Raw genomic sequence first — 25764 nt, 5'->3', positions numbered from 1 at the left:
AAACACAAGCTTTCTTGGGGATTGTGGGTTTTTGGAGAATGCATATTCCACACTACAGTCTGATCGTAAGCCCTCTCTATCAAGTGACCCAGAAGAAGAATGATTTCAAATGGGACCCTGAGCAACAACAAGCCTTTGAACAGATTAAAAAAGAAATAGTTCATGCAGTAGCCCTTGGGCCAGTCTGGGCAGGACAAGATGTAAAAAATGTGCTCTACACTGCAGCCGGGGAGAATGGCCCTACCTGGAGCCTCTGGCAGAAAGCACATGGGGAGACCCGAGGTCGACTCCTAGGGTTTTGGAGTCGGGGATACAGAGGGTCCAAAGCCCGCTATACTCCAACTGAAAAAGAGATATTGGCAGCATATGAAGGGGTTCGAGCTGCTTCAGAAGTGGTTGGTACTGAAGCACAGTTGCTCCTGGCACCCCGACTGCCGGTGCTGGGCTGGATGTTCAAAAGAAACATCCCCTCTACACACCATGCAACTGATGCTACGTGGAGTAAATGGGTTGCACTGATTACCCAGCGGGCTCGAGTAGGAAACCCCAGTCGCCCAGGAATCTTGGAAGTGATTATGGACTGGCCAGAAGTCAAAGGTTTTGGAATACCACCAGAGGAGGAGGTGACACGTGCTGAAGAAGCCCCACTGTATAACAAACTGCCAGAAAATGAGAAGCAATATGCCCTGTTCACTGATGGGTCCTGTCGCCTTGTGGGAAAGCACTGGAGATGGAAGGCTGCTGTATGGAGTCCTACACGACAAGTAGCAGAAACTGCTGAAGGAGAAAGTGAATCGAGCCAGTTTGCAGAGGTAAAGGCCATCCAGCTGGCCTTAGACATTGCTGAATGGGAAAAGTGGCCAGTGCTCTATCTTTATACTGACTCCTGGATGGTGGCAAATGCCCTGTGGGGCTGGCTGCAGCAGTGGAAGCAAAGCAACTGGCAGCGCAGAGGCAAACCCATCTGGGCTGCCACATTGTGGCAAGATATTGCTGCTCGGGTAGAGAACCTGGTTGTGAAAGTACGTTATGTGGATGCTCATGTCCCCAAGAGTCGGGCCACTGAAGAACATCGAAACAACCAGCAGGTAGATCAGGCTGCCAAGACTGAAGTGGCTGAGGTGGATCTGGACTGGCAACATAAGGGTGAACTATTTCTAGCTCGGTGGGCCCATGACACCTCAGGCCATCAAGGGAGAGATGCAACATACAGGTGGGCTCGTGATCGAGGGGTGGACTTGACCATGGACACTATTGCACAGGTTATCCATGAATGTGAAACATGCGCTGCAATCAAGCAAGCGAAGCGGGTAAAGCCTCTGTGGTATGGGGGACGATGGCTGAAATATAAATATGGGGAGGCCTGGCAAATTGACTATATCACACTCCCACAGACCCGCCAAGGCAAGCGCCATGTGCTCACCATGGTAGAAGCAACCACCGGATGGCTGGAAACATCCCATCCCCCAGGCCACTGCCCGGAACCCTATCCTGGGTCTCGAAAAACAAGTCCTGTGGCGACACGGCACCCCAGAGAGAATTGAGTCAGACAACAGGACTTATTTCCGAAACAACCTCATAGACACCTGGGCCAAAGAGCATGGCATTGAGTGGGTGTATCACATCCCCTATCACACACCAGCCTCTGGGAAAATTGAACGGTACAATGCACTATTAAAGACTACACTGAGAGCAATGGGGGGGTGGAACATTTAAACAGTGGTATACACACCTGGTTAGTCAACACGAGGGGATCTGCCAGGCGAGCTGGCCCAGCCCAATCAGAACCCTTACGTACTGTGGAAGGGGATAGAGTCCCTGTAGTGCACGTAGAAAATATGTTGGGCAAAACAGTCTGGGTTATTCCTGCCTCAGGCAAAGGCAAACCCATTTGTGGGATTGCATTTGCTCGAGGACCTGGGTGTACTTGGTGGGTGATGCGGGAGGATGGAGGAGTCCGGTGTGTACCTCAAGGGGATTTAATTTTGGGCTAAAACAGCCAATGAACTGAATAATATGCTGTTAATTGCTATATAATGTTGTATGTCATCACTACTATGGTTGCTATATGCCATATCAATGGAATGGTGTCATGGTGGGAATCTCCCAATTATTAATAATAGCAAATGAACTTTCAACTGTACCAAGCAAAGTGCAGCAGTGAGAGAACAAGAACTACCAGTGCAGCAGTGATGGAACAAGGACTGACTTCAGCATGCAACAATCCAACACCACACACAGCACCTCTCTGAAAGACTCATCTATTGATGAAACCCAAAGTCATGAACTCAATGGACATTTCACAGGCATTTTACAGGGGTGGTCCATAGACTAGGGGAATGATAAATGAAAATCTGTATATCCTGTTAAAGGATGAGAAGGTGGGTAGGGATTATTGAAATTGTATTGAATAGTATGGGACCTGAGCATGATGTAAATGATATGGAATAAGGGGTGGATACTGTCATGATTTTAGCTGGGATAGAGTTAATTTTCTTCACTCTAGCTGGTATAGTGCTGTGCTTTGAACTTCGCATGGAAAAAAAAATGTTGAGATAACACACAGATGTTTTAGTTGTTGCTGGGTAGCGCTTGTACTAGTCAATGACATTTCTATCTTCCCATGCTCTGCTGGGTGCACAAGAAGCCGGGAGGGGAGGGGGCACAGCTAAGAGAGCGGATTCAAACTGACCAAAGGGATATTCCATATCATGTAACGTCATGCCCAGTATGTTAACTGGGAGGGGCTGGCCGGGGGAGGGAGGAAGCAATCATGGCTCGGGGATGGGCAGCGTCGGTCGGCGGGTGGTGAGCGGTTGTTTCGTTTGTGTTTCTGTGGGGTTTTTTTTTCCTTTTTTTTCTTTCCCTTCCTTTTCCATTTTATTATAATAACATTATTGTCATTATTATCATAATCATCATTATTATTATTATTTTATTGTCATCATTAAACTGTGCTTACCTCAACCCACAAGTTCTTTTGCTCGTCCAATTCTCTTCCCCATCCCACAGGGGTGGGGGGGGGAGTGAGCAAGTGGCTGCGTGGTGTTCAGTTGCCAGCTGAGGCTGAACCACGACATTCCCTCTCTGGCATCCTGTCGTTCCACGGGAGAGACCAGCTTTGAGCACACAGTGGAGCTGCAAGGAATCACATTCAACAGCAACTTACAGATGGAGAACTCAGGCTACTACAGGGTGCTGATGCCCACTCTTGAGAGGCTTGTGAGTTGAGCTGGGCTTGCCAGGAAAAGTCTCAGGGAAGACAGGGCCCAGCTCGACTGTCCTCATTCAGTAGAATCTGGATGCCAAGGGCAGGAGGAAACCAGGGATTTCTTAAACGTTAGGGTACACCACGGGGCTGAGATGCCCTTTGAGAGGCCCCATCACGGCCCTAAGAGACATTTGTGGAGTGGGAAATGTCTGTTCCTTGCAAAAGAGAGGTGGAGGGAGGGCATAAAGAAGGGATAGGCTGCCTCATGCCCTGAGGCAAGGTGGGGAAAGGATTAACACATGAGCTGGACACAGGGGCTCCTGCTGCCTGCAGAGACAAGAGAAGGTACTCCAGCTAGATCCAGCTCCCTGCAAAACCCCAGGCATCATCTAGTCCCATCTCCTTGGGGTCTCCTGCCCGGTAAGTGTGTGACCATCGTTCTTTGCTTTGCAGTTTCTGTCCAGTTTCCAGGACTCCCAGCTGGACTGAAGCTGCACCAGTTGTACCATCCTGGGCTACAGGTGAGTGTGGGCAGCTCAATCTGCAGACTGTGCAGCTCATGTTTCAGGGCATTCTGACAAGCTCCACCAAGAAGATGAGCTCACACCTGTGTTCTTGGTCAAACCTAGTACACAGAGAAACTGTTTTTCGGCCAAGGCTGGATTTTCTTCTGGGATCACATGAATGTTCTGGATTCTTTAATTTGGAAATGCAGTTAGAAAGGCAGAGGAAAATGGCTTTGTTCAACCAAAGCTAAACTTTGGGCCAAAGAAAAAAATGCAAATGGCCTTTTCAACCCAGAGCACATCTCCAGGGAAACTTGCACCTTAAATCATTAAGAATTAGTTTTGGTTCCCTCGAGTTCCCTGTAGGCAGCTAGCACAAGAGCCCGTCCCCGTACTGACCGTGGAGCCAATGCACTCATTAATTCTCTGTCTTCCAGCAGGAATGGAAACTTGAGCATGATCGTCCGTTTCTGCCTGCACTTCGCCCCCCAGGATTCCCAGCCCCTGAGCTCCAGCATGAAGGAGGAAGCTCTCAGGCATGGGCTGGCAGCTGCCCTGCACGAGCAGGGGCTCTCCCTGGCTGCCTATGGGACTATATCCTCAGCTTCTCTTACAGGTATGCTCCTCTCGCAACTGCTGGGCAACCAGAGCGAGATGCCCTGCGCTGGTGCTGCTAACACCAAAGGTCACACTAGCAAAACCACAGACTGTGTCTCAGATAGCCAGACTGCTGCAGGGCTTTAGCTTTGGATGTCCAGGCAAGGCTTCATGCCCAGAAGCAATGGTAGAAATGGAGGTGCTGCCAGGCACCCAAGCAAATCAACAGAAGATGCTCTGCCTGGCTCCCAGGTGCTGCCAGCTTCACAAAACAGCAGCAGAAACATGCCTAGCTCTTGGAGGCTGCTGAACAGGTGTTCGTGAGGTGTCCACAGGTCCCCCTCCAACACTTATGCTCACTCTGCAAGAGCAGCTTTGGGGGCCTGCAGCAACAACAGAGCCTAATGCATAATTTGCAGCTGCTTTGGCTTTTCTTGCAACACCTGGAACCAGCCTGAAGAACACGAGATCAAGTTTCAGGAGATTAACTGCTGGGTTGTCTGTACCTACAAATGTGCAGCAGCCCTTAGGCAGTCCTCAGAGTTGCAGCAATAATTCCTGCTTAGATAGATATTTCTCATATTTGAATTATTCTCTGAAACCACCTGACTAGAGGTTCTCCTTTCCTTCAGTGACTGTGGACTTGCATGTGACCATAGGACTCCAGGTCCAGTGGATTTAAAAAAAATATGTGCCTGGAAAACATGAAGGTGTGGGCTCTTCTGCAGCTCCCTCTGCACTCCCTGCAATGATGGGCAGGGTCCCTGGATCTTTGGGAGCCTTGTGCAGCCCAAATGGGGGGTGCACAGATACCCCTTGGCTTTAGGCAACAGCCCTGCATAGCCTCAGCCTTGGAGCCTGCTCCTGGGAGGCAGCTCCCTGACACAGCTCTTGGGAGTTTCTCCCTGCACCTGGGATCACCCCAACAGCTTGCAGGGCTGTAGATGCTGCTCCTCTGCTGCGCACTGTGCCTGCGGTGGAGCAAACCAAGGAAAGGCCCCAGGAAGGGAACTGGGCCAGGAGCTCAACGCTGGCCATGGCGCAGCGAAGGCGATTGCCAGACAGGAGGAAAAGATGAAGCAACGCCTCTGCCAGTGGTCCGGGAGCAGCACAGTCCATGCGAGCACGCAGCTGGGATGCCCTCACTAATCCTCATTGCTTCCACTTCACCACAGGTCTCAGCGAGGCTTCTCCCCACAGACCTGGACTGAAATGAGGTAAGAGCCAGGCAGCAGGAAGAGCCACCTGCCCCAGCTCCCTTGGCTGCACTCTGCAGCCTCCTCCTCACCAGTGGCCTGGCTGGAGATATGAGAGGCGTTTGTGCTCCATCTTGTTCATAACCTGGTGGTCCAGGGCTCTGCACCCCTTTCCCCCTGCCAGTTCAACAAGAGCTGCAGCTCTGCTCCCGGCTCCATCCCTGCACTGCCAAGGAGCAGAGTGACAAGGACACCACGGTGGTTGCCCCTGGGGAAGCCAGGGGATGGTTGCTGGGAGGGCTGCAGAAGACATGAGTGACTCAAGCCTTGCTGTCCCCAGGGAGCTGCCCTAGAGACACGTTCACTTGCCTCAACACCCAGTGCATGTGGAAAGAAAACCTGGAATGCAACACCCGAAAAGACTGCGCCGATGCCTCTGATGGAAGGGGCTGTGGTGAGTCTCTCCCAGCAGGTCTCCTGGATGTGGGGGACAGGCCACAACCCACCACTGCAGACCTTGACAGTTGTAACACCACTGGGCTTTGGGCACTGAAGAGAGCCAAGAACAGGGACAACTTGTGAGGCCAGTAGATGTCTGCATCAGGATGAGGGGAATTGTACCCTAGAAACACCTTGGGCCCACCACCAACTGTGGTGGGCTGGCGAGCTGGGCAGGTGCCACATGCCCGTGAGCTGCTGGGAGCAGATCACGAGGCAATGGCTGAGCTTGCAAAACTAGCCAAGATGTTCCTTCCCGGAATGTCTTGCTTTAGAAGAGTTTCAGGGAGGATGCTGTGATGGGCCAGTGCTTTGCAGTGGTCTTTTCCAAGCCTGTAGCTCCAAGTCTGCCCTGTGACACCCCTGGCAAGGTCCTGCTGCTTGAGCATGTGCTGGGAGCATGCACAAAGCTGAAGCACCTTTTCCCAGTTGCCCCTGAGAGCACTTTGCTGGGGCGCAGCTGGCAGGATCCTGCTGCACTGGCTCTCTCTTCCCTTTCAGACTGTGGGAGCCACCCTGCCATGCAGACCACCACCAGGATAGCTGGCGGCTCAGCAGCATCCAGAGGGGAGTTCCCATGGCAAGTCAGCCTGCGAGAGAACAATGAGCACTTCTGCGGTGCTGCAATCCTCACGGAGAAGCGGCTGGTGTCTGCTGCTCACTGCTTTACTGAGTAAGCTCTAGCTGTGTTAGTTTGCCCCTTGCCCCCCACTTCCAAAAGCTGCTGTATCTTCCAGCCCAAGCTTCTGCTGTACCACACTGTCCTATCGCACTTGATTTCCTTCCCCTACCAAAGTAATCCGCAGGGAGCTCCTGGTCCAGAGCGGAGGGCAGGATGGGCAGGAGGCAGCACCACCCACACCAAGCGGCTCTGGTTTGCAGGGCAATGCTGTGGCTGCAGGCTCACACAGTCCTGGCCGTCTCTCTGACAGGTTTTAGGATCCAGCCATGTGGGCAGCTTACACAGGGCCCACCTCCTTCAGAGGCTCAGACAGCGGTGCAGTGAAAATGGGCATCACACGGATCATCCTGCACCCCAACTACAACACCAACATGGCTGACTATGACGTGGCTGTGCTGGAGCTGAAGACACCTGTGACCTTCACGAAGTACATCCAGCCCGTGTGCCTGCCAGATGCTGGGCATCACTTCCCCACCAGCAAGAAGTGCCTTATCTCCGGCTGGGGCTACCTCAGGGAGGATTTCTGTAAGCAAAGCATGGCAGGCAGCAGAGGAGGCATGGTGGGGTGTGAGTGGTGCAGGAGGCACCAGGGAAGACAACTCAGGCCATGCTCTGGCCAGCCGGGATGGGCTGTAACATGGGGAGCTGGTCCTGTGCAAGGCTCCCTGTGGTGAGCTCACAGTCACATATTTTTCATTTAGTGGTGAAACCTGAGTTTCTGCAGAAAGCAACAGTGGAGCTGCTGGACCAGACACTGTGCTCCAGCCTCTACAACCATGTCCTCACAGACAGGATGCTGTGTGCTGGCTATCTGGAAGGGAAAATCGACTCCTGCCAGGTAAGCTTTGCCCAGGGAAGCCAGCACACCTCCCCACATGAGTGTTTTCCCTCCCAGTATGCACCAAGCAGCACTTCAAGAAGCAGGATCTGACACCATGGCCACAGTTCCTCCCCCATGGTTTGAGGCCACACCTTGGACCAAAGCACAGATCAGGGACTTGCAGAAGACAAAAATGAGGATATGTTCTCTAGTGCTTAGAGCAGGGCAGTGCTGTTTAAGGGGTTCTTTTGGCTGTTTAACTACTTCCTGAGCTGTAATCAGGGTTGGCGCTACCAATATCTGGCAGGTCCTCAGATCAAAATCCAGATGGCAAAGGGCAGCAGTGGAAACTAAAACACACAACAGTTTTTGGTGAACAACTTGGTGTTTTCCCTAGTTAGCCTTTATCCAGCCTGGAATTGCAAGTGGTCAGCTGGAGAAAATCTTGCCTTTCACAATGTTTGGGGAGAGGCGGACTGTGATTTCCATGGCTGTGCCTGTGGTTTGGCAGGGCCCTTCATACCTGCAGCCACCAGCTGAGCAAAACTGCACTTCTCTGGTGGTAGTGCTTCATATTTCTGCACTAAATGCAGCACAAATATTGGAGAAGGGGCCAAGAATGGAAGATTTGAGGTTGGATGGTGAATGTGACCCATCCAGTTATTCATTATTCACCTAGAGCAATCCAACCCCCAGAAGGCACTACCAGCTTCACAAATACCCCATGTCCTATATCAGTGACACTCATATGGCCCCACAGTACCAAAGAATTGACCAGGAAACCATAGGCCAAATCAAGAAAACATCATGCAAAGCTTAGCATGGTCTCCCTGGGTTGTGTATCATGCAATAAACACCCAGCACCTGCCTGTTTAGGGGCTGTTGGGCTTAACCTTTAATAGCAACAACAAATTATTAAACCAGTACAAACGCTTATCCAAGATTTTATGGAGGATGTCCTTGTGCTTTTCTGGCATATCAATGACACAAGGCTACTGCTTACTAGCAGGACACTGTGCCCACACAGAGGAGCACCCAAAGGCCAGCACAGGAGATGCTTCCCTCATCACTAGGCTGGAGTAAATAAGCAGAGGTGATCTGGGATACACAAGGACAGAGAGACACAGTCCAGCAGAGGTATGCTGAGTGTGGCCAGGGCGAGCTTGGAGCATCCCCAGGGAGAGCCCACCATCTTGCTTCTCTTGCAGGGTGATTCTGGTGGGCCCCTGGTTTGCGAAGAACCGTCTGGCAAGTTTTTCCTGGCAGGAATCGTGAGTTGGGGAATTGGATGTGCTGAAGCGAGGCGGCCTGGGGTCTACACACGTGTTACCAAACTCAGAGACTGGATCTTGGATGCTATTTCTGCCTTCCCCACCTCCATAGGCCATACTGTCCCTCCAATACACGCCAGTACTAATAGTAACATGGTCAGCTCTGAAGAGCTCACCACCACTGGAGCAATCCCCACCACTTCACCAGCCCCAGCTGCCAGCAAGCCAGTGACTGCATCAAGACCACAAGGTATGAGCACCCACAGGGTGGGTGTACCTTGGCAGGAAGAATGTCTGGTACAGGCCCAAATGTCAAGTTCATTCTTCCGCTGAGCTGTAATGACCTTCACACAACCCTTGCCTAAGTGCTAAAAGGCAAAAGTGACACTATCTGGCTGCCCCAGCTCAGCCTAGAGCAGCCTGGCAAAGTCACTCAGTACCTGCGCACACATTTCATGGGCTTCTTTGCTTGTGCAGCTGAATGTAATTCTGTCTGCTCCCTGTGTAATTGGTTTACTCCAGCAGGCCAAGAACAGGGTGCTAAGACACAGCAGTGTTTGACACTCTTTAACCTGTTGACCAGTCACCTTTGTTTGCCACCTAAGGATCTCCCAGCAGTTCAAAGTCGATGGCTGCAACCTCACAGTGGCCATGCATCATCTCCCTGAAGGGAAGGAGGGCAGGTGTCCGTAGGATGACCTGTCAGCTCCAAAGACCCCTCCCAGCAGCTCTGTACCCTCACAGATATAGGGTATTTTTCTAAATTTAGGATTAACTTTTTATCTGGAATGGTGAGGCTAAGAGGCACAGGGCTGCCGGTTACTCTGCCTTGAAGAAAGGCACAGGATTAAGGACTTGCCAAGAGCAAGATGCAGAACAGCAGTTAGGGTGAAAGCCCATGTATGGTTGTACACGGCCACCATCAGGGACTGCCACGATCAGCAGGCAGGGCTTGGGCAGATTCCTCACACTTCAGCCCTCAGCTGTCCCTACTCAGACCTACTGGCTAGAGAAGGCAAAAGTCTCTCCTCGCTTGTCTTCTGCTAGGAGTACTCACAAGTCATGCTTTGTCTTTTGTTCAGTGTGGAGGATGACCTGGGTTCTCTAAACCCAGCAAGATCATGGGAGGAACAGATGCTTCCAGAGGAGAGATCCCCTGGCAAGTCAGCCTGAAAGAAGACTCGAGGCATTTCTGTGGAGCTACCATAATTGGGGGCCACTGGCTGCTGTCAGCAGCTCACTGCTTCAATGAGTAAGAGTCCATCCCTGCTGGCACTGTGGTTCCAGCTCACCTGCCCACCGGCACACAGTGGTGCAGCACTGTGCAGCCGTGCAGCCAAACACTCAGCTGTGGCACTGGAGTCACTGGGGAAAAACAAGAACCCATATTGCACATTCATTTTAGTTATAGCTAAAGATTCATAGTAAAAGGGATTTTGTGGGGAGGCTGGGATGAGGCAGGGAAAGGTTAAAGTAGCCTGGGCAGGGAGCAACGACAACACATCTAACAGGTAGAAAAGGACGGGTGCCACATGAGTTACTTCAAGAACTTTAACTTTAAAAATTGGCTGTAATATAGAAAATAGACACACGTGGCCAGCTGTGGTCAGTTCAGTCCTGCATAGTTCTGTTAAACAGCAAAAGCCCAAGCCCAGATTTATAAATAACCTAGATAAAGGAATGAGTAGCAAGAGGATAATATTTGTCAAGAATAAAAAGTCCTGAAGGCAGAAAAGGTGGGGGACTAATTATGAAGAGTTTCAAGATGACCTTATGTATTAAATAGCTGGGCAATAAAGCAGCAAGTAAAAGGTAGGCAAGTATGAAGTGAGGCACACAGCAAAAAAGCAGTGCTATCTGCCTGCAGATGGTGATGGGTCTCCATCAGCTTTTAGCATTCAGAAAAAGAGGTCAGAAATTCTGTGGATATTGCCATGAGAACAGCAGTTCTGTGGGCAGTCGCAATTAAAGAGCAAGTGAATGCTAGTAATTATTAGAGAAACAACTGAGATTACCAGTATGTTGCTGGTAATCCACAGCACACTGATTCCTCAAACATTGCATGATGTGCTAGAGTAACATATTGTAAAAATGCTAACGCAAGACACAAGGATGAGCTGGGTGTGGAACAGCATCCGTAACAAGCACAACAAAATAGATCAGACTAGACTTGAGAAAAGAGACAACTGGGTGGGAAGGAAGTGCGTGATGGGGACTATACATTCACAAAGGGTGCAGACAAAGTGTTCAGGGAATGCCTTCTTACTGTTTTTCTAAGATATCAAATAACCACCAAGAGCAGATGGAAAACAAGCAAAAGGAAGCAGTTCTTCCTAAGTACCATTAAACTGAATGTTAAAAATTCACACGGGGTTAAAAAAAAGGAATAAAATACAACTCTAGAAAAATCCAACTAAAACCCAAAAAATCCATCGAGACCTACTGAACAGAGATACCATCTGTGTGCCAGGACAGTCCTGAAATCACAAATTTCTGGAGGTAAGGAGAGAATTACTACATGGTTCCCTGCTCTTCAGGAGACGTCCAACATGTGCCACTGCTGGAAACAGTTCTTTGGGTCTGACTTAGCTGCTCTTCTGTGTGCTGGCCTCTGCTTTGGTAAAGCAAGGTTTCAAACCCTGCTCGTTTAAAGTTGTTTGCAATTTAAATGTCAGAAATCATGCTAGGCATGATGCTAACATGTGTGTGAGCATGCAAGTTTAGGATTATGCATTTGCAGGACAAATCCAGAAGAGATTGAAGCCTACGTGGGAACAAAAGCACTAAATGAACAGATGAGAATGCAGTGAAAGTCAGTGCAACAAGGGTGATCCAGCATCTGCTCTTCAACCCTATTTTTCTGGACTTCAATGTGGCTGTACTTGAGCTGGCAACACCTCTTGTCTTCAACAAATACATCCAACCCGTCTGGCTCCCACTTGCTGTGCAGAAGTTTCCTGTTGGCAAGAAATGCATAATTTCTGGGTGGGGTAACCTCCAAGAAGGGAACGGTAAGCAGTGATGCATTTGCTCTGGAGCAGTGACAGAGAAGCAAAGCCTGTGCCACTGTGACCCAGACAGTCCTGGGAGCGTACAGGACGGGGGACAGTAACAGGGACAGTCAGGAACTAACAGAAACACAAGAATAAGTGAGAATAAGGGCACGCAGAGCACTGCTTTAAACCACGGTTATTTAGGAGTCACCAGCAAACAAGAAAATGGAGAAAGCAGCTTGGCAGCAACCAGGAGAAACCTGCTGGGCTCCCCTCAGTGGTTGTCCCATGCTGAGCAAGAGTGGGGCACTGCCTCAGTGGCTGCTGTAGCTCTGGCAGGACAGTATGTCAGCCTTAGCAACCACATTCAGTTGCAAGGGTGTCCCAAGCAATTAGAAAAAGCAAAGATCCCATTGTAGGGAGAAGGCCTGAGGGTGGCATGTGTGCTGCCAAAGAAGCCCCACTGTCTCTCTAACAGTTGACAAGGAGCCCACAGGCTGTCAAGACAACAGAAACTTGCTGCCTGTGTGCAGCATCCTCTGCACAGGTATGAAACCACACCCTGGGGTAAGCCAGGAGCTTCAGGGCTGCTGAGAGAGTAGTTCATGTAGGACTCAACTCCTGTGTGGGATTAGAGCCTGTTTTCCTGAAATATGTGTTGGGTCAGTCTAAAAGAGATTAGCTCCCACTTTCCTCTGCTGCACTCACTAATTCTGCAGTCTTCTTGCAGTCGCCAAGCCCGAGATCCTGCAGAAAGCCTCAGTGGGCATCATAGACCAGAAGACCTGCAACTTTCTGTACAACTTCTCCCTCACTGATCAAATGATCTGCACTGGCTTCCTGGAGGGGAAGACAGACTCATGCCAGGTAAGAGTCTGGGATTTCGTTGCTCCTCTGGGGATTGTTCCAGAAAGCTGAGCTAACTCATACCCTCAGCACATCCTTGGGAAATATTTACTGAGCTGCTGTGGCCAGGCTGTAATCCACATGTACCTTAGCTCAAAAAAACCCAGCCCACTGCCTTGGAGCTTTAGAAAAGTAAATAAAGCTCCATCAAGTTGAACATGACTTAAACCAACATCCCACTGCTCTGTCTGGCCAGACTGGAGTCCTGGATGAAGCAGGTCTCCTCCTGCGGCAGCAAGACAGTGGCAGTTGCTGGTGGCTGTCCTTCACTTGGGGAAAGTTGCTGTCAGGAGCTATTACATGACAAATGCTGCTTGTATCTGTGCAGCCAGGTTGAGCCATTGACCCTAGTTTCAGCCTCTGCACGCTCATGTCTTGCACACACGCTGCATGGCAGCAGACAGCCCCGTGGGACTGGAGAAAGAAGAGTTTGGGGCTAGCTAAGTCCTCCCAGTGTGGCTGAGGGGCAGCTCCATGTAGACCTGTCTTGGGGAGATCGGGCTGAGCAGCCATTGCCTTGCTTCTTCCTCAGGGAGATTCAGGTGGACCCTTGGCCTGTGAGGTGGCCCCAGGAGTGTTTTATCTGGCTGGCATCGTGAGTTGGGGAACTGGTTGCGCCCAGGCTACGAAACCAGGCGTGTACTCCAGAATTACCAAACTCAAAGACTGGATCCTGGATACCATCTCACAGTTGCACAGTCCTGGCATAGGCACCCCATCCAGGTCAGCCAGCACTAGAATTCCTACTGCAGCCATCCTCACCCACCAGCCCAGCACAACAGCCACAAGTCCAATCAACACAACCACCCTCGGGATGAAGATGACGACAGCCATGAAAGAAACCTCCAAAAGCTCAAAAAAACACTGAGCCTGCCAAACCCACCCAAACCGCAGGAAAATTAATGACAGATTCATTGGTGTGCTAGTAGGAGACCTCCAGCCCCAGCACAGAGGGTACTGAGCAGGCCATGGGTTATTGCCTTCTAATGGTGCCTTGTACAAGCCTAACCTTCCAGTGTTCCAGCAAGGTCATTTAAAACGGGATGATGAAGAAGCAGGGCTGTCACAAGGAGAGGAAGAAGAAGTCATAAATGAAATGGAGGCCACCCAATCCCTGTCCTTGAGCGAGTTGCAAGATATGTGAAAAGATTTCGGCCATCATTCAGGTGAGCACATTGTCACCTGGCTGCTCCAATGCTGGGATAATGGGGCCAGTAGCCTGGAATTAGAGGGAAAAGAAGCCAAACAACTGGGATGCCTTTCTGGGGAAGGGGGCGTTGACAAAGCAATAGGAAAAAAACCACAAGCCCTCAGCCTCTGGAGGCGACTCCTGTCTGGAGTGAAGGAACGGTATCCCTTTAAAGAAGATGTTACATATCGCCCAGGAAAATGGACAACTATGGAGAAAGGCATCCAGTATCTAAGGGAATTAGCTGTGCTTGAGGTGATTTATGGTGACCTGGATGATCAACAGTCCTCCAAAGATCCAGATGAAGCCGAGCGCACACGACCCATGTGGTGGAAGCTTGTACAGAGCATCCTCGTGTGCAGACTCATTGGCAGTGATGTCCTGGAGAGAGGGCGAGACACCAACAATGGCGGAGGTGATTGATAGACTCCAAAATTACAAAGCAAATCTCTCTTCCTCGCTACTATCTGCTGTGGAGAAACTATCCCAAGAGGTCCAGCAACTCAAAGAAGATCTGTCCTGCTCCCCACCTCGACAGAATAGTGTCTCAGCTGTTAGGAATAAGCGTCCCTTGGCTCAAAGGAGGGGATACACACCACGGGCCACCCTATGATTCTACCTGCGTGACCACGGAGAAGACATGAGGAGGTGGGATGGCAAACCTACCTCAACCCTACAGGCACGGGTACATGAGCTGCAAGGAAGAACAATCACTCAGTGGAGTTTCTCCAGAAGAGCTGCTGCTCCAGTTTTCAGTAAGCAATTCTACAGACAGAGGAGCAGAAGTGCTGATTTCATTTCTGAGCTTAATAGAGACACTATTGATTCACATTTACAGGAAGTGAGTGATGAATACTATGATCAGGACTAGGGGGGCCCTGCCTCCAGCCAGGTGGAGGAAAGGGATATCCGGGTTTACAGGACTGTGTGGATCCGATGGCCTGGCACGTCCGACCCACAGGAGTATAAAGCTTTAGTGGACACCGGCGCACGGTGCACCTTAATGCCATCAAACTATATAGGGGCAGAACCCATCAGCATTGCTGGAGTGACAGGGGGATCCCAAGACCTAACTGTATTGGAGGCCAAAGTGAGCCTAACCGGGAAGGAGTGGCAGAAGCACCCCATTGTGACTGGCCCAGAGGCTCCGTGCATCCTTGTCATAGACTACCTCAGGAGAGGGTATTTCAAGGATCCAAAAGGGTACAAGTGGGCTTTTGGTGTAGCTGCCTTGGAGATGGAGGAAATTAAACAGCTGTCTACCTTGCCTGGCCTCTCGAAGGACCCTTCTGTTGTGGGGTTGCTGAGGGTCAAAGAACAACAGGTGCTGATTGCCACCACAACAGTGCACCGGCGGCAATATCGCACCAACAGAGACTCCCTGATCACCATCCATGGGCTCATTCGTCGACGGGAGAGCCAAGGAGTCATCAGTAAGACCCACTCACCCTTTAACAGTCCCATATGGCCAGTGCGGAAGTCTAATGGAGAGTGGAGGCTAACAGTAGACTATCGTGGCCTGAACGAAGCCACGCTGCCACTGAGTGCTGCTGTGCCAGACATGCTAGAACTTCAATACGAACTGGAGTCAAAGGCAGCCAAGTGGTATGCCACAACTGATATTGCTAATGCATTCTTCTCAATCCCTCTGGCAGCAGAGTGCAGGCCACAGTTTGCTTTTACTTGGAGGGGGGTCCAGTACACCTGGAATCGACTGCCCCAGGGGTGGAAACACAGTCCTACCATTTGCCATGGACTGATTCAGACTGTACTGGAACAGGGAGAAGCTCCAGAACACCTTCAATTCATTGATGGCATCATTGTGTGGGGCAACACAGCGGAAGAAGTTTTTGAGAAAGGAGAGAAAATAGTCCAAATCCTTCTGAAAGCTGGTTTTGCCATAAAACAAAGTAAAGTTAAGGGACCCGCACAAGAGATCCAGTTCTTACGAATCAAATGGCAAGGTGGTCATCGTCAGTTTCCAGTGGATGTGATCAACAAAATAGCAGCCATGTCTCCACCAACTAGCAAAAAGGAAACACAAGCTTTCTTGGGGATTGTGGGTTTTTGGAGAATGCATATTCCACACTACAGTCTGATCGTAAGCCCTCTCTATCAAGTGACCCAGAAGAAGAATGATTTCAAATGGGGCCCTGAGCAACAACAAGCCTTTGAACAGATTAAACAGGAGATAGTTCATGCAGTAGCTCTTGGGCCAGTCTGGGCAGGACAAGATGTAAAAAATGTGCTCTACACTGCAGCCGGGGAGAATGACCCTACCTGGAGCCTCTGGCAGAAAGCACCAGGGGAGACCCGAGGTCGACCCCTAGGGTTTTGGAGTCAGGGATACAGAGGGTCCGAAGACCGCTATAATGCAACTGAAAAAGAGATATTGGAAGCATATGAAGGGGTTCGAGCTGCTTCAGAAGTGGTTGGTACTGAGGCACAGCTGCTCCTGGCACCCCGACTGCCAGTGCTGGGCTGGATGTTCAAAGGAAACCTCCCCTCTACACACCATGCAACTGATGCTACGTGGAGTAAATGGGTTGCACTGATCACCCAGCGGGCTCAAATAGGAAACTCCAGTCGCCCAGGAATCTTGGAAGTGATCATGGACTGGCCAGAAGTCAAAGGTTTTGGAATACCACCAGAGGAGGAGGTGACACTTGCTGAAGAAGCCCCACTGTATAACAAACTGCCAGAAAATGAGAAGCAGCATGCCCTGTTCCCTGATGGGTCCTGTTGTCTTGTGGGAAAGCACCGGAGATGGAAGGCTGCTGTATGGAGTCCTACACGACAAGTAGCAGAAACTGCTGAAGGAGAAGGTGAATTGAGCCAGTTTGCAGAGGTAAAGGCCATCCAGCTGGCCTTAGACATTGCTGAATGGGAAAAGTGGCCAGTGCTCTATCTCTATACTGACTCCTGGATGGTGGCAAATGCCCTGTGGGGCTGGTTACAGCAGTGGAAGCAAAGCAACTGGCAGCGCAGAGGCAAACCCATCTGGGCTGCCACATTGTGGCAAGATATTGCTGCCCGGGTAGAGAACCTGGTTGTAAAGGTACGTCATGTGGATGCTCATGTCCCCAAGAGTCAGGCCACTGAAGAACATCGAAACAACCAGCAGGTGGATCAGGCTGCCAAGACTGAAGTGGCTGAGGTGGATCTGGACTGGCAGCATAACGGTGAATTATTTCTAGCTCGGTGGGCCCATGACACCTCAGGCCATCAAGGGAGAGATGCAATATACAGGTGGGCTCATGATCGAGGGGTGGACTTGACCATGGACTCTATTGCGCAGGCTATCCACGAATGTGTATCGTGCGCTGCAATCAAGCAAGCAAAGCGGGTAAAGCCTCTGTGGTATGGGGGATGATGGCTGAAATATAAATATGGGGAGGCCTGGCAAATTGACTATATCACACTCCCACAAACCCACCAAGGCAAGCACCATGTGCTCACCATGGTAGAAGCAACCACCAGATGGCTGGAAACATCCCATCCCCCAGGCCACTGCCCGGAACCCTATCCTGGGTCTCGAAAAACAAGTCCTGTGGCGACATGGCACCCCAGAGAGAATTGAGTCAGACAACGGGACTCATTTCCAAAATAACCTCATAGACACCTGGGCCAAAGAGCACGGCATTGAGTGGGTGTATCACATCCCCTATCACGCACCAGCCTCTGGGAAAATTGAACGGTGCAATGGACTGTTAAAAACTACACTGAGAGCAATGGGGGGTGGAACATTCAAGCACTGGGATACACATTTAGCAAAAGCCACGTGGTTAGTCAACACGAGGGGATCTGCCAGGCGAGCTGGCCCTGCCCAGTCAGAAATCCTACATACTGTGGAAGGGGATAGAGTCCCTGTAGTGCACGTAAAAAATATGCTGGGCAAAACAGTCTGGGTTCTTCCTGCTTCAGGCAAAGGCAAACCCATTTGTGGGATTGCTTTTGCTCGAGGACCTGGGTGCACTTGGTGGGTGATGCAGGAGGATGGAGGAGTCCGGTGTGTGCCTCAAGGGGATTTGATTTTGGGCGAAAACAGCCAATGAACTGAATGGCACAATGCGGACTGCTATATAATATTGTGTGTCACCTCTGTGATGTATCAATGATATCATAATACAAACCTCCCAGTCCATGGAAGATGAACTTTGATGAAACAAGCTGTGCAGCAGTGATGGAATGATGACTGACTTGGTATGCAGCAACCCAACATCACACACACACCACCTCTCCCACCCTGAAAGACTGATACAACAGATGGAGCCCAGAGTCACGGACTGGGTGAACTCAATGGACATTTTACAGGGAAGGTCCATAGACTAAGGGACTGATGTCTGTGTATTATGTCAAAGGATGGGAAGGGAAGGGGAGGGGTGGTGGTTGGTAAGGTTGTATTGGATCGTATGGGACCTGGGCATGGTGTAAATAGTATGGAATAAGAGGTGGAGAATGTGCTGGTTTTGCCTGAGAAGGGGTTAATTCTCTTCACTGTAGTGGTCAGGGACCTTTCCAGCTTCCCGCGCTCTGCAACGTGGGCAGGAGGCTGGGATGGGCGGGGCCACGGCAGCTGACCCCAACTGGCCAATGGGATGTTCATTCCATACCATGTGACGCCATGACCAGTATATTAACAGGGGCAGTTGGCGCATGGAGGGGGCAGTTGCGGCTCAGGGACTGGTGGTGTCGGGTCGGCGGGCAGCTGCGTCACATGCTGTTTCTTTTGGTGATTCATTCCCCTTCCCCCCCTCCCAGCCCCAGGTTTTGTGCCTCTCATTGTTTTGCTTTCCATTGCATTTTTGTTATTGTTGTTTTATTTTAATTATTAAACTGTTCTTATCTCAACCCACAAGCGTTACCCTTCTGATTCTCTCCCCTGTCCCACTGGTGGGGGAGTGAGCGAGCAGCTGTATGGGGCTGAGTTGTCGGCTAAACCACAATTGGAAAAGAAAATCCCGAACGTGATGGCATTGTTAACTGCAGCAATGGATTCGATGAGCGCAACTGCGGCGAGTACAGCTTTGCAGCCTGCTCCTGCTGCCCAGCTTTATGCTACAGTACCCAGACTCCCCAGTGCAACCCACCAGGTTTACATGGGCTGTCTTGGGCCCCATGTTGTACAGTGGGCCAGCCCCTTGTGGTCCAGGTCCTACTTGGTCTGCCAGAGCCTATAAAGCTCGATGATCAGGGTCCAAATTTTCTGCCAGGGAATGTGGCCTCTTCTCCTACACTATAGACATTAGAACCCATTTCCCAGCACACAGGCCTTCTGGCCAGTCAGTCTGCTAGTACAATCTGGCAAGATGGCTCTGCACAATGTGGCACCCCAGAAGATGTCTTGTCATCCTCGGGACTGCTCCTTGGGCTATACAGTCCTTGCTGTGTGACAGCTCAGCCAGTCCATTCAAACATCCCCTCCTCATGTACCACATCCCTGGAAGGTGTGATCTGTAATAACAAGTTCCCAAACCATAGCATGTCTGCCAAGGCTTGCCTCAGATGGGTGAATGAAACTCATTGCATCCTACCACCCTGTGTATGTCTCCCTAGAAGGCTGCCCCATGGCCCAGGCTATGGAAAGAGGGCAGATATCCCTTTCACTTATGGTTACTTCAAATCACAGTGCCTCTTCTTCTGTTCCAGACTGTGAATTAACAACTGCCCTGGCCTTCAGCAAGATCGTGGGTGGCAGCACTGTGGCTCAAGTAGAATGGCCCTGGCAAGTCAGTCTGGCTTCAGCAGAAGGAACACAAGTGCAGGGCTGTCCTCATTGCTGACCAGTGGCTGCTCTCTGCAGCTCACTGCTTTGATATGTAAGTCTGAGATGGGCTAGCAAAACCAGCTGGCTCTTGGCCTCACTCCCGTCAGCCCACCTGCCCTTCCCCTTCCTCACAGTCCAGCACCGTGGCTGGGATGCTGCGCCCCACTGGAAGTGCGCACTCCCTATTACAGACATGTGCCTGCACGTAAGCATGAAGAGGAGTGAGTGGAGCAAAGCCTGGGTATGCCCACAGTGTGACAGGGACAGGGGTCCTGGCCTCACAAGGTGTGGCCATAGCACATCCTAGCCCCACGAGTGGAGGAACAGCCAGGTTTGCTGTCTTTCTGCAGTTAGTGACCCCAAAATGTGGGTGGCCTTTCTAGGAACACCCTTCCTGAGCAGCATCAATGGCAAAATGGAGAAAACATTCCGTATCCACAAGCACCCTTTTTACAACGTCTACAGCCTGAACTACAACATGGCCCTGCTAGAGCTGAACACGCCCATCAAGTTCAGCAGCACCATCAAACCTATGTCTCCCAGACAATTCATACATCTTCCATGAAGGAGCCAGATGCTTCATCACAGGCTGGGGCTTCACAAAGGAAGGAGGTACTGCCTGAGAGGGCTCCCTTACATCTGTGCTGGCCAAGCTAAGCACCACTTACCCTGTGAGCCCAACCATCTATGATTCCCATTCCACTGCCCCATGCCATGCCAGGCCCTGCAGGGATACCAACCTGGGCAAGGCCTGGTGTCACCACAATCTCCTCCCCAGCCACCATGCCCTGTACTCCTCCATTTGGTTACACCTCTGCCCTCTTGCAGCCTCCCCAAGCTTTCCGCATGCCAGCCACTGTGCTCCGCATCCCTGCGGCAGCTGTTCCAGCTGTGCTCCCGCAGTACAAGGACCACCCCGATACCATTTCTATCTGGTCAGCTGAGCTGCCTGACAAACTACACACCAAAGGGACCTTCCTGTGCTTTCTCTGCTGGGGAGGAACCATGCCCGATTCACTTTCCCAGTGCAGGTCTCTCCCTTTGGCAAGCAAATAAGGCCAGAAACCCCACTCCTACACATACTGCTGCTTCTCACATGCTCTGCACCAAGGTAACAGCAATACTTGTCTCCTCAGGTGTCATGTCAAAGCATCTGCAAAAAGCAGCAGTGAACATGATTGGAGACCAGGCCTGCAAAAAGTTCTACCCTGTCCAGATTAGCAGCAGGATGGTGTGTGCCAGTTTCCCACAGGGCCCTGTCAACAGTTGTTCAGTGAGTGTGAGAGCAGCAAATGCTGCAGCTGGGACAGAGCAAGCTTGTACAAAGTCCCCAGGCTGTATTCTCTCAGGAGGGCCTTGCCCTGCCTCCCCTAACTCAGCTGTCTGTCCATCCATCTCCACTGGCTGTTGCCATTATCAAAGTCCATCCTGCATACACCTTGTTCTGCTTGCCCCACCAACCTGTGACAGGTCAGGGAAACATGCAGAGCGATAATGCCAAGCAAGAGACCACAGGGATACCATGGAGCCCATCTCAAGACCCCATTGTGCCTCCAAACATGCTCTTGCATGTTCTAGAACCCCAACCTCAGATTGTACACGCAAGTATATCACTGAACAGTCCTCCAGCTTGGAAGCAGGCTCCTGGGGAGGTGGGGAACGTCTGTCCTAGACAAAAAAGAACATCTCACAGTGGGGGGGGGGGCTGGGCTGCCTGTTTGGCTTGATACAGGACCCTTTTTCTCTCTCTGCAGGGCAATGCAGGTGGGCCCCTGGCATGTAAAGAACCCTCAGGGAAGTGGTTTCTAGCAGGAATCACAAGCTGGGGCTATGGCTGTGCCAGGCCATACTTCCCTGGTATCTACACCAAAGTCACAGTTGTCCAGGGCTGGATTGCACAGAACCTCAAGCTCTGAAGCTGCACATTTCACCAGTCAGGGAAGGCGACGAATGAGAGGAGTAATTGCCAGAGGATGTACTAACCCCTCAACTATTGTACATTTTTCTTGATGCTGCGAAGGGGTGAAGATGGCCTGCAGCAATTAAGCAAATGCCAGTGTCGTGTGACCCACTGCAGTTGTGACACCAGGGCATTTGATAACTGCTTTGCATAGAAAGGTACAATTCTAGACACTTTCTATAAATAAATGAGGCCTGTGTCATCTTAAGACCGGGCCAAACATCTTACACATTAAAATGTGGCCTTTCTAGTTGGAGGGGTGCCTGACATCTGCCGGAGATTCACGTAGTTTGGCTGACCTCTGTCTATGAGCTGTCAGTCCAAAGCCAAGTCAAGAGACAAGCGACATTTGTCCCAGCCCAGTTATGCCCTTGCAGAAGCCTCAGGCCTCACTGCCTTGATGAAGCCGTTATGTTGTACGCTGGCTTTGGAAAGGGGATGCTACTGTTGCCACTTAACGCTTGGTACTAGTAAGCTCAGTGATGATCCCCAGGCTCACCATTTGATCACAAGAGAGGGTAGGATTAAAACACTGGGACTTAAGATTTCACAGGCCCTCATCTCTATTAGAGAATCAGGACAGGCTTCTCACACACACACCCCCGCTCCCAGCTCCCTTTGCATAAGGGAACAGGTGGCTAAATTGACAAAATTAAGGCATAGCCAGACAGACCACTGTACTGGTTAAGGTAAGTGGGAAAAATTCCAAGTGCTGAGACAGTGGCCCAAGGATACAACTCCTTCAGGAGGAAGTCAGGTCCCACTAGCCCAGGCTAGAACAAAGGCACACAGACACCTTTGTTCACAAGAAAAAACTGCTGCAGAGCCCATGTGTCAAGTCTTAGGCAGATGTAGATATCGCCTCATAGATTCAACCACCAAAACTGAACAGCAGCTAGTAACCCAAACCCCTTCCTAGTCTTTGGCACTTAGGCTCTGCATTTGGGTACAGGAAGAGGTTTCTTCTTTCCCCACCACAGCTGGCAGTGAGATCCACCCCTTTCCCAGCTAGAGCGCCAGTAAGGTGTGAGACCTGGCTTCCAGGCATGGCTCAGCTTAAGCTGGGTTCAGATCCCTGGCTGGAACACTTGTGGGATGCACCCATCAGTGAAATGGCACTGCTGCACAGCCACTACCACAACATTCATACAGCCATAAAGAAAAGTAAAAAAAGTCCCTAAGCAAACATGGCTGGAAAGCACTTTTTATTTTCAAGTAGTGATTCTGCCCAATCTGGATGGGAAACTCCAGTTCAGTGTCTACTAGTCCAAATATCTTGTTATCTCCTAATAGTTTACCTTGTGTGAGAACACTTTAGTCCCTTCATAGAAGCCACCACATTGGGAGATGAAATGAAATCTGCTTCTCCCACTTCCCTTTCAATGTCCTAGCAGCTAAGGAGATTACATCCTTCTAGTCTGTCTCCCTGCCCCAGCAAACAGTGAAATCTTTTATAAAATACAGAAGAGCTTCAAAAGAAGGGATTTCAAAAATCTCACTACAGGGGCATAGGCACTTTTAGTCTCCAACACTCACCTCTTCCAGCTGCTGTCACGTTGCTACCTACACAGCATAAACTGACCTTTCCAGGCGAGGTGTGTAAGCCAAGAACAATACAGAGCTCAGCCCCAAAGCAGCCCAAGTCCTCAAAAAAATGATGCCTAAAAGGTAGGCTCCAAGATGGAATGTCTGTGCCAGAGCCAAACCAGAAGTTACAGAATATCACAGCCACACAACACATTTTATTCTATAAAGAAATCAACCTAAGTACTTCCCAACCCTTTTCATCCCCAATTATTTGCAAGGCTGTACTGCAAACCTAGTAAGAGCACCCCTGCCCTGCAACACACTGTTTGAGCCAAGTCAAAGCCTATGAGCCCAAAAGTGAGCCCCACATACAGCTATACAAATACAAGGGAAGAAAGAACCGAGTGTGGCATGTGAAGCATCTTATGGCAGCTTTTCCACTGATGAAAAGGGACTGGATCCATGCTTGCTTCCTCAGCAAGTAGAATGTGTTGCTGGCTTGGCCCCCTTTTCCAAAGAAGCCTCCTTACCTCTTGCAGCCCTTTCAGCAGGGAATTTATCAGCCTGCCAGTATCAATATCGACTGCCCTGGCCAGTCTGGACCATTGGGAAGGGCACGAGGCAAACCAAGCAGCTCACCGTGGCTCTCAAGGCTGGAAAATTCGCTTGCTCCTGAGGCTGGTGTTAATAAAAGCCAATGAATGCAAAAGGTTCAGCGAGTGTTTATTGCTCTGCCGTGGCAGGGGCTGGAAAGGCAGCAGGATTTCGGCCCCGACCACCTGGACTGGCCGCTCGTCCCTTCCCAGCAAGGTCCCTCCCGGCTCCAGGAGCCAGGGCGCTTCACATGTTGGCTCTCTCCCGCTGCAGCCGCGAGTTGTAGGCTCGAAAAACCTTGTTCCAGGCGTCCATGTAGCGGTCCATGCACATGGCGATACACTTCTGCGGAACAGAGAGCCCTCAGCGGTCACCCCAGGGGGGCGGCCCGCGGGTCCCCGCATCTCCCCGACCGCGCTCACCTGCTCCGAGTTGTCCAGCGCGCCGCCGGGCTTCCCGATGCACTTCCGAAAGCACTTGTCCGTCATGCGCTGCGGAGAAAGGCCGTGAGAGCGGCGGGGCCGGGAGCACCGCGCTGCCGAGGGGCAGCAGCACGACCGCCCCCCCCGCGCCCAGGGCAGCCCCCGCCGCCCGCCCCAGAGCGGGGCCGGGACCCACCGGGCCAGCCCCGCCCACCCCCCGCGGCCCCTCCTGACCTGCAAGAGCTCCTGTGCGTTGGCCACAGCGATTTGCACCTTCACCTGCTCCATGATGAGCCCCGGGTCCAGCTTCCCCCCACCGCCACCCCCGGAGCCGAAGGCGCTCTCCATGCCGCAAAGTCACCACGGGCGGCAGCCCCCACGCTACCGGCGAAATGGCGACTGGCCGGGACTACGGCTCCCAGCGTGCACGGCGGGCGGGGCGGCACCGCACGGCCCCTCCCAGGGCTCAGCGATCCTCTCAGACACGGGCGGCGGCGGGACTGGGGCCGCGCCTCAGCGCAGGCGGAGCTGGGGCGGCGAGGGCGAGCTGGGCCCGCCGAGGCGCCGGGATGGGACGGGACGGGGCTGGGCCCGCGCCTGAGGCAGCAGGGGATGCCAGTCCCACCGCGCCTCGCGGCGGGCTGAGGCCCGCGTCCCGCGGCGGGACGAGCTGCGGTGGAGGTGACCCGGAGGAAGAGCGCTCCTGGGTGCTGGGGCGGAGAGCGCGCCTGCAGCGCTGACAGTGCTGCGGCCGGGGGAACCGGCGGGCCGGTGCCCGGCGTCATGTTCCCTAGTGGCGCGGCTGCGGGTGGCTGGGCCTCGGCCAGGGCTGCCCGCCAGACCTGGACACTTCTCAGGTTGGGCACGTTTGAGTACCAGGTTTTAAGCACAGCCCCACACACACTGAGGCAAGGGGAAGGGACCTAAACCTGCCTTACCACAGAGAAAAATGGTGTACAACTACATCCTAGCACAAAATATAAGCATTATGATCCAGGCTCCCTACAGATAGCAAGACCATGCTGAATTTTCCCTGGAATTACTTTCTTCTGTCCTTTGCAGCTATGATGATGGTTCCATCTGCCTTGGATAACTTGGGTAAAAGCCTCACACCCTTAAAGCCTGCGTTAATTCCACAATGGTATATCTTCCATTAAATAAGAATGTAAGAAGGCTGTGGGAGTTGGTAAAAGCAAAAATGGGAGACAAGGCTACGGAGCTTTTTTCAGGAGTAGATGTGATGTGCAGAAGAGAGCATGCTCTTGTTCCCTCAAGTCAGGTCAAGGGGGCTAAATGGAAAGCAGCCCTTCAGTGCTGGGGCTGTGGCGGTCAGCAGGGTGGCGAGAAAGGAAGGGAAGTTTATCTGCTCCAGCTGCTTGAGTTCTTCCCTCTGCTTTTGCTGGGAGCAGTGCTGATGATCAGAGAGGACAGCACTTTCCAGGAGCACTGCATCTGTGTACAGCTTAAATGAAGGCACTCATTTGTTTCTGGAGCACAGCACACAATGCAGCTGGTCCCCTTCAGGAGTACAGGGAGCTCACTGTCCCCTACACCTCTACACACAGGAAAGTCCCCTGGGACGAATCATCTCACACAGCCCATGTGGCCTCTGTGCTGGTTAAATG

At 51.6% G+C, this 25764-nt stretch overlaps 2 protein-coding genes and 1 long non-coding RNA gene across 3 annotated transcripts; 2 read left to right on the top strand and 1 right to left on the bottom strand.

The window, feature by feature from the left end:
• Window positions 1–3680: 3680 nt before the first annotated feature.
• On the top strand, window positions 3681–5895 carry LOC135310913 (uncharacterized). The gene is made up of 3 exons (XR_010370859.1): window positions 3681–3732; window positions 4158–4333; window positions 5851–5895. It is a non-coding gene; the product is annotated as an uncharacterized LOC135310913 (long non-coding RNA).
• A 546-nt stretch (window positions 5896–6441) lies between these two features.
• LOC135310914 (transmembrane protease serine 9-like) lies at window positions 6442–21552 on the top strand. Its single transcript, XM_064440044.1, is given in 16 exon segments — window positions 6442–6681; window positions 6941–7215; window positions 7392–7528; window positions 8719–9009; window positions 9792–10033; window positions 11522–11568; window positions 11571–11792; window positions 12505–12641; window positions 13213–13403; window positions 15178–15474; window positions 19499–19603; window positions 19605–19688; window positions 19991–20167; window positions 20169–20248; window positions 20773–20909; window positions 21391–21552. Coding segments are annotated over 16 exon segments (2736 nt in total). The 5' UTR covers window positions 6442–6529.
• Window positions 21553–23828: 2276 nt separating this feature from the next.
• On the bottom strand, window positions 23829–24571 carry LOC135310908 (mitochondrial import inner membrane translocase subunit Tim13-like). Its single transcript, XM_064440031.1, has 3 exons — window positions 24374–24571; window positions 24140–24208; window positions 23829–24062 (listed from the first exon to the last, which is right to left on the bottom strand). The coding sequence occupies exons 1-3, from the start codon at window positions 24485–24487 to the stop codon at window positions 23964–23966; spliced, it is 282 nt and encodes a 93-aa protein (XP_064296101.1). The 5' UTR covers window positions 24488–24571; the 3' UTR covers window positions 23829–23963.
• Between the last annotated feature and the right edge of the window lie 1193 nt (window positions 24572–25764).

The sequence above is a fragment of the Phalacrocorax carbo genome, assembly GCF_963921805.1.
Source record: "Phalacrocorax carbo chromosome W unlocalized genomic scaffold, bPhaCar2.1 SUPER_W_unloc_8, whole genome shotgun sequence".
Lineage (NCBI taxonomy): Eukaryota > Metazoa > Chordata > Aves > Suliformes > Phalacrocoracidae > Phalacrocorax > Phalacrocorax carbo.
This window is presented reverse-complemented; position numbering and strand designations above follow the sequence as displayed.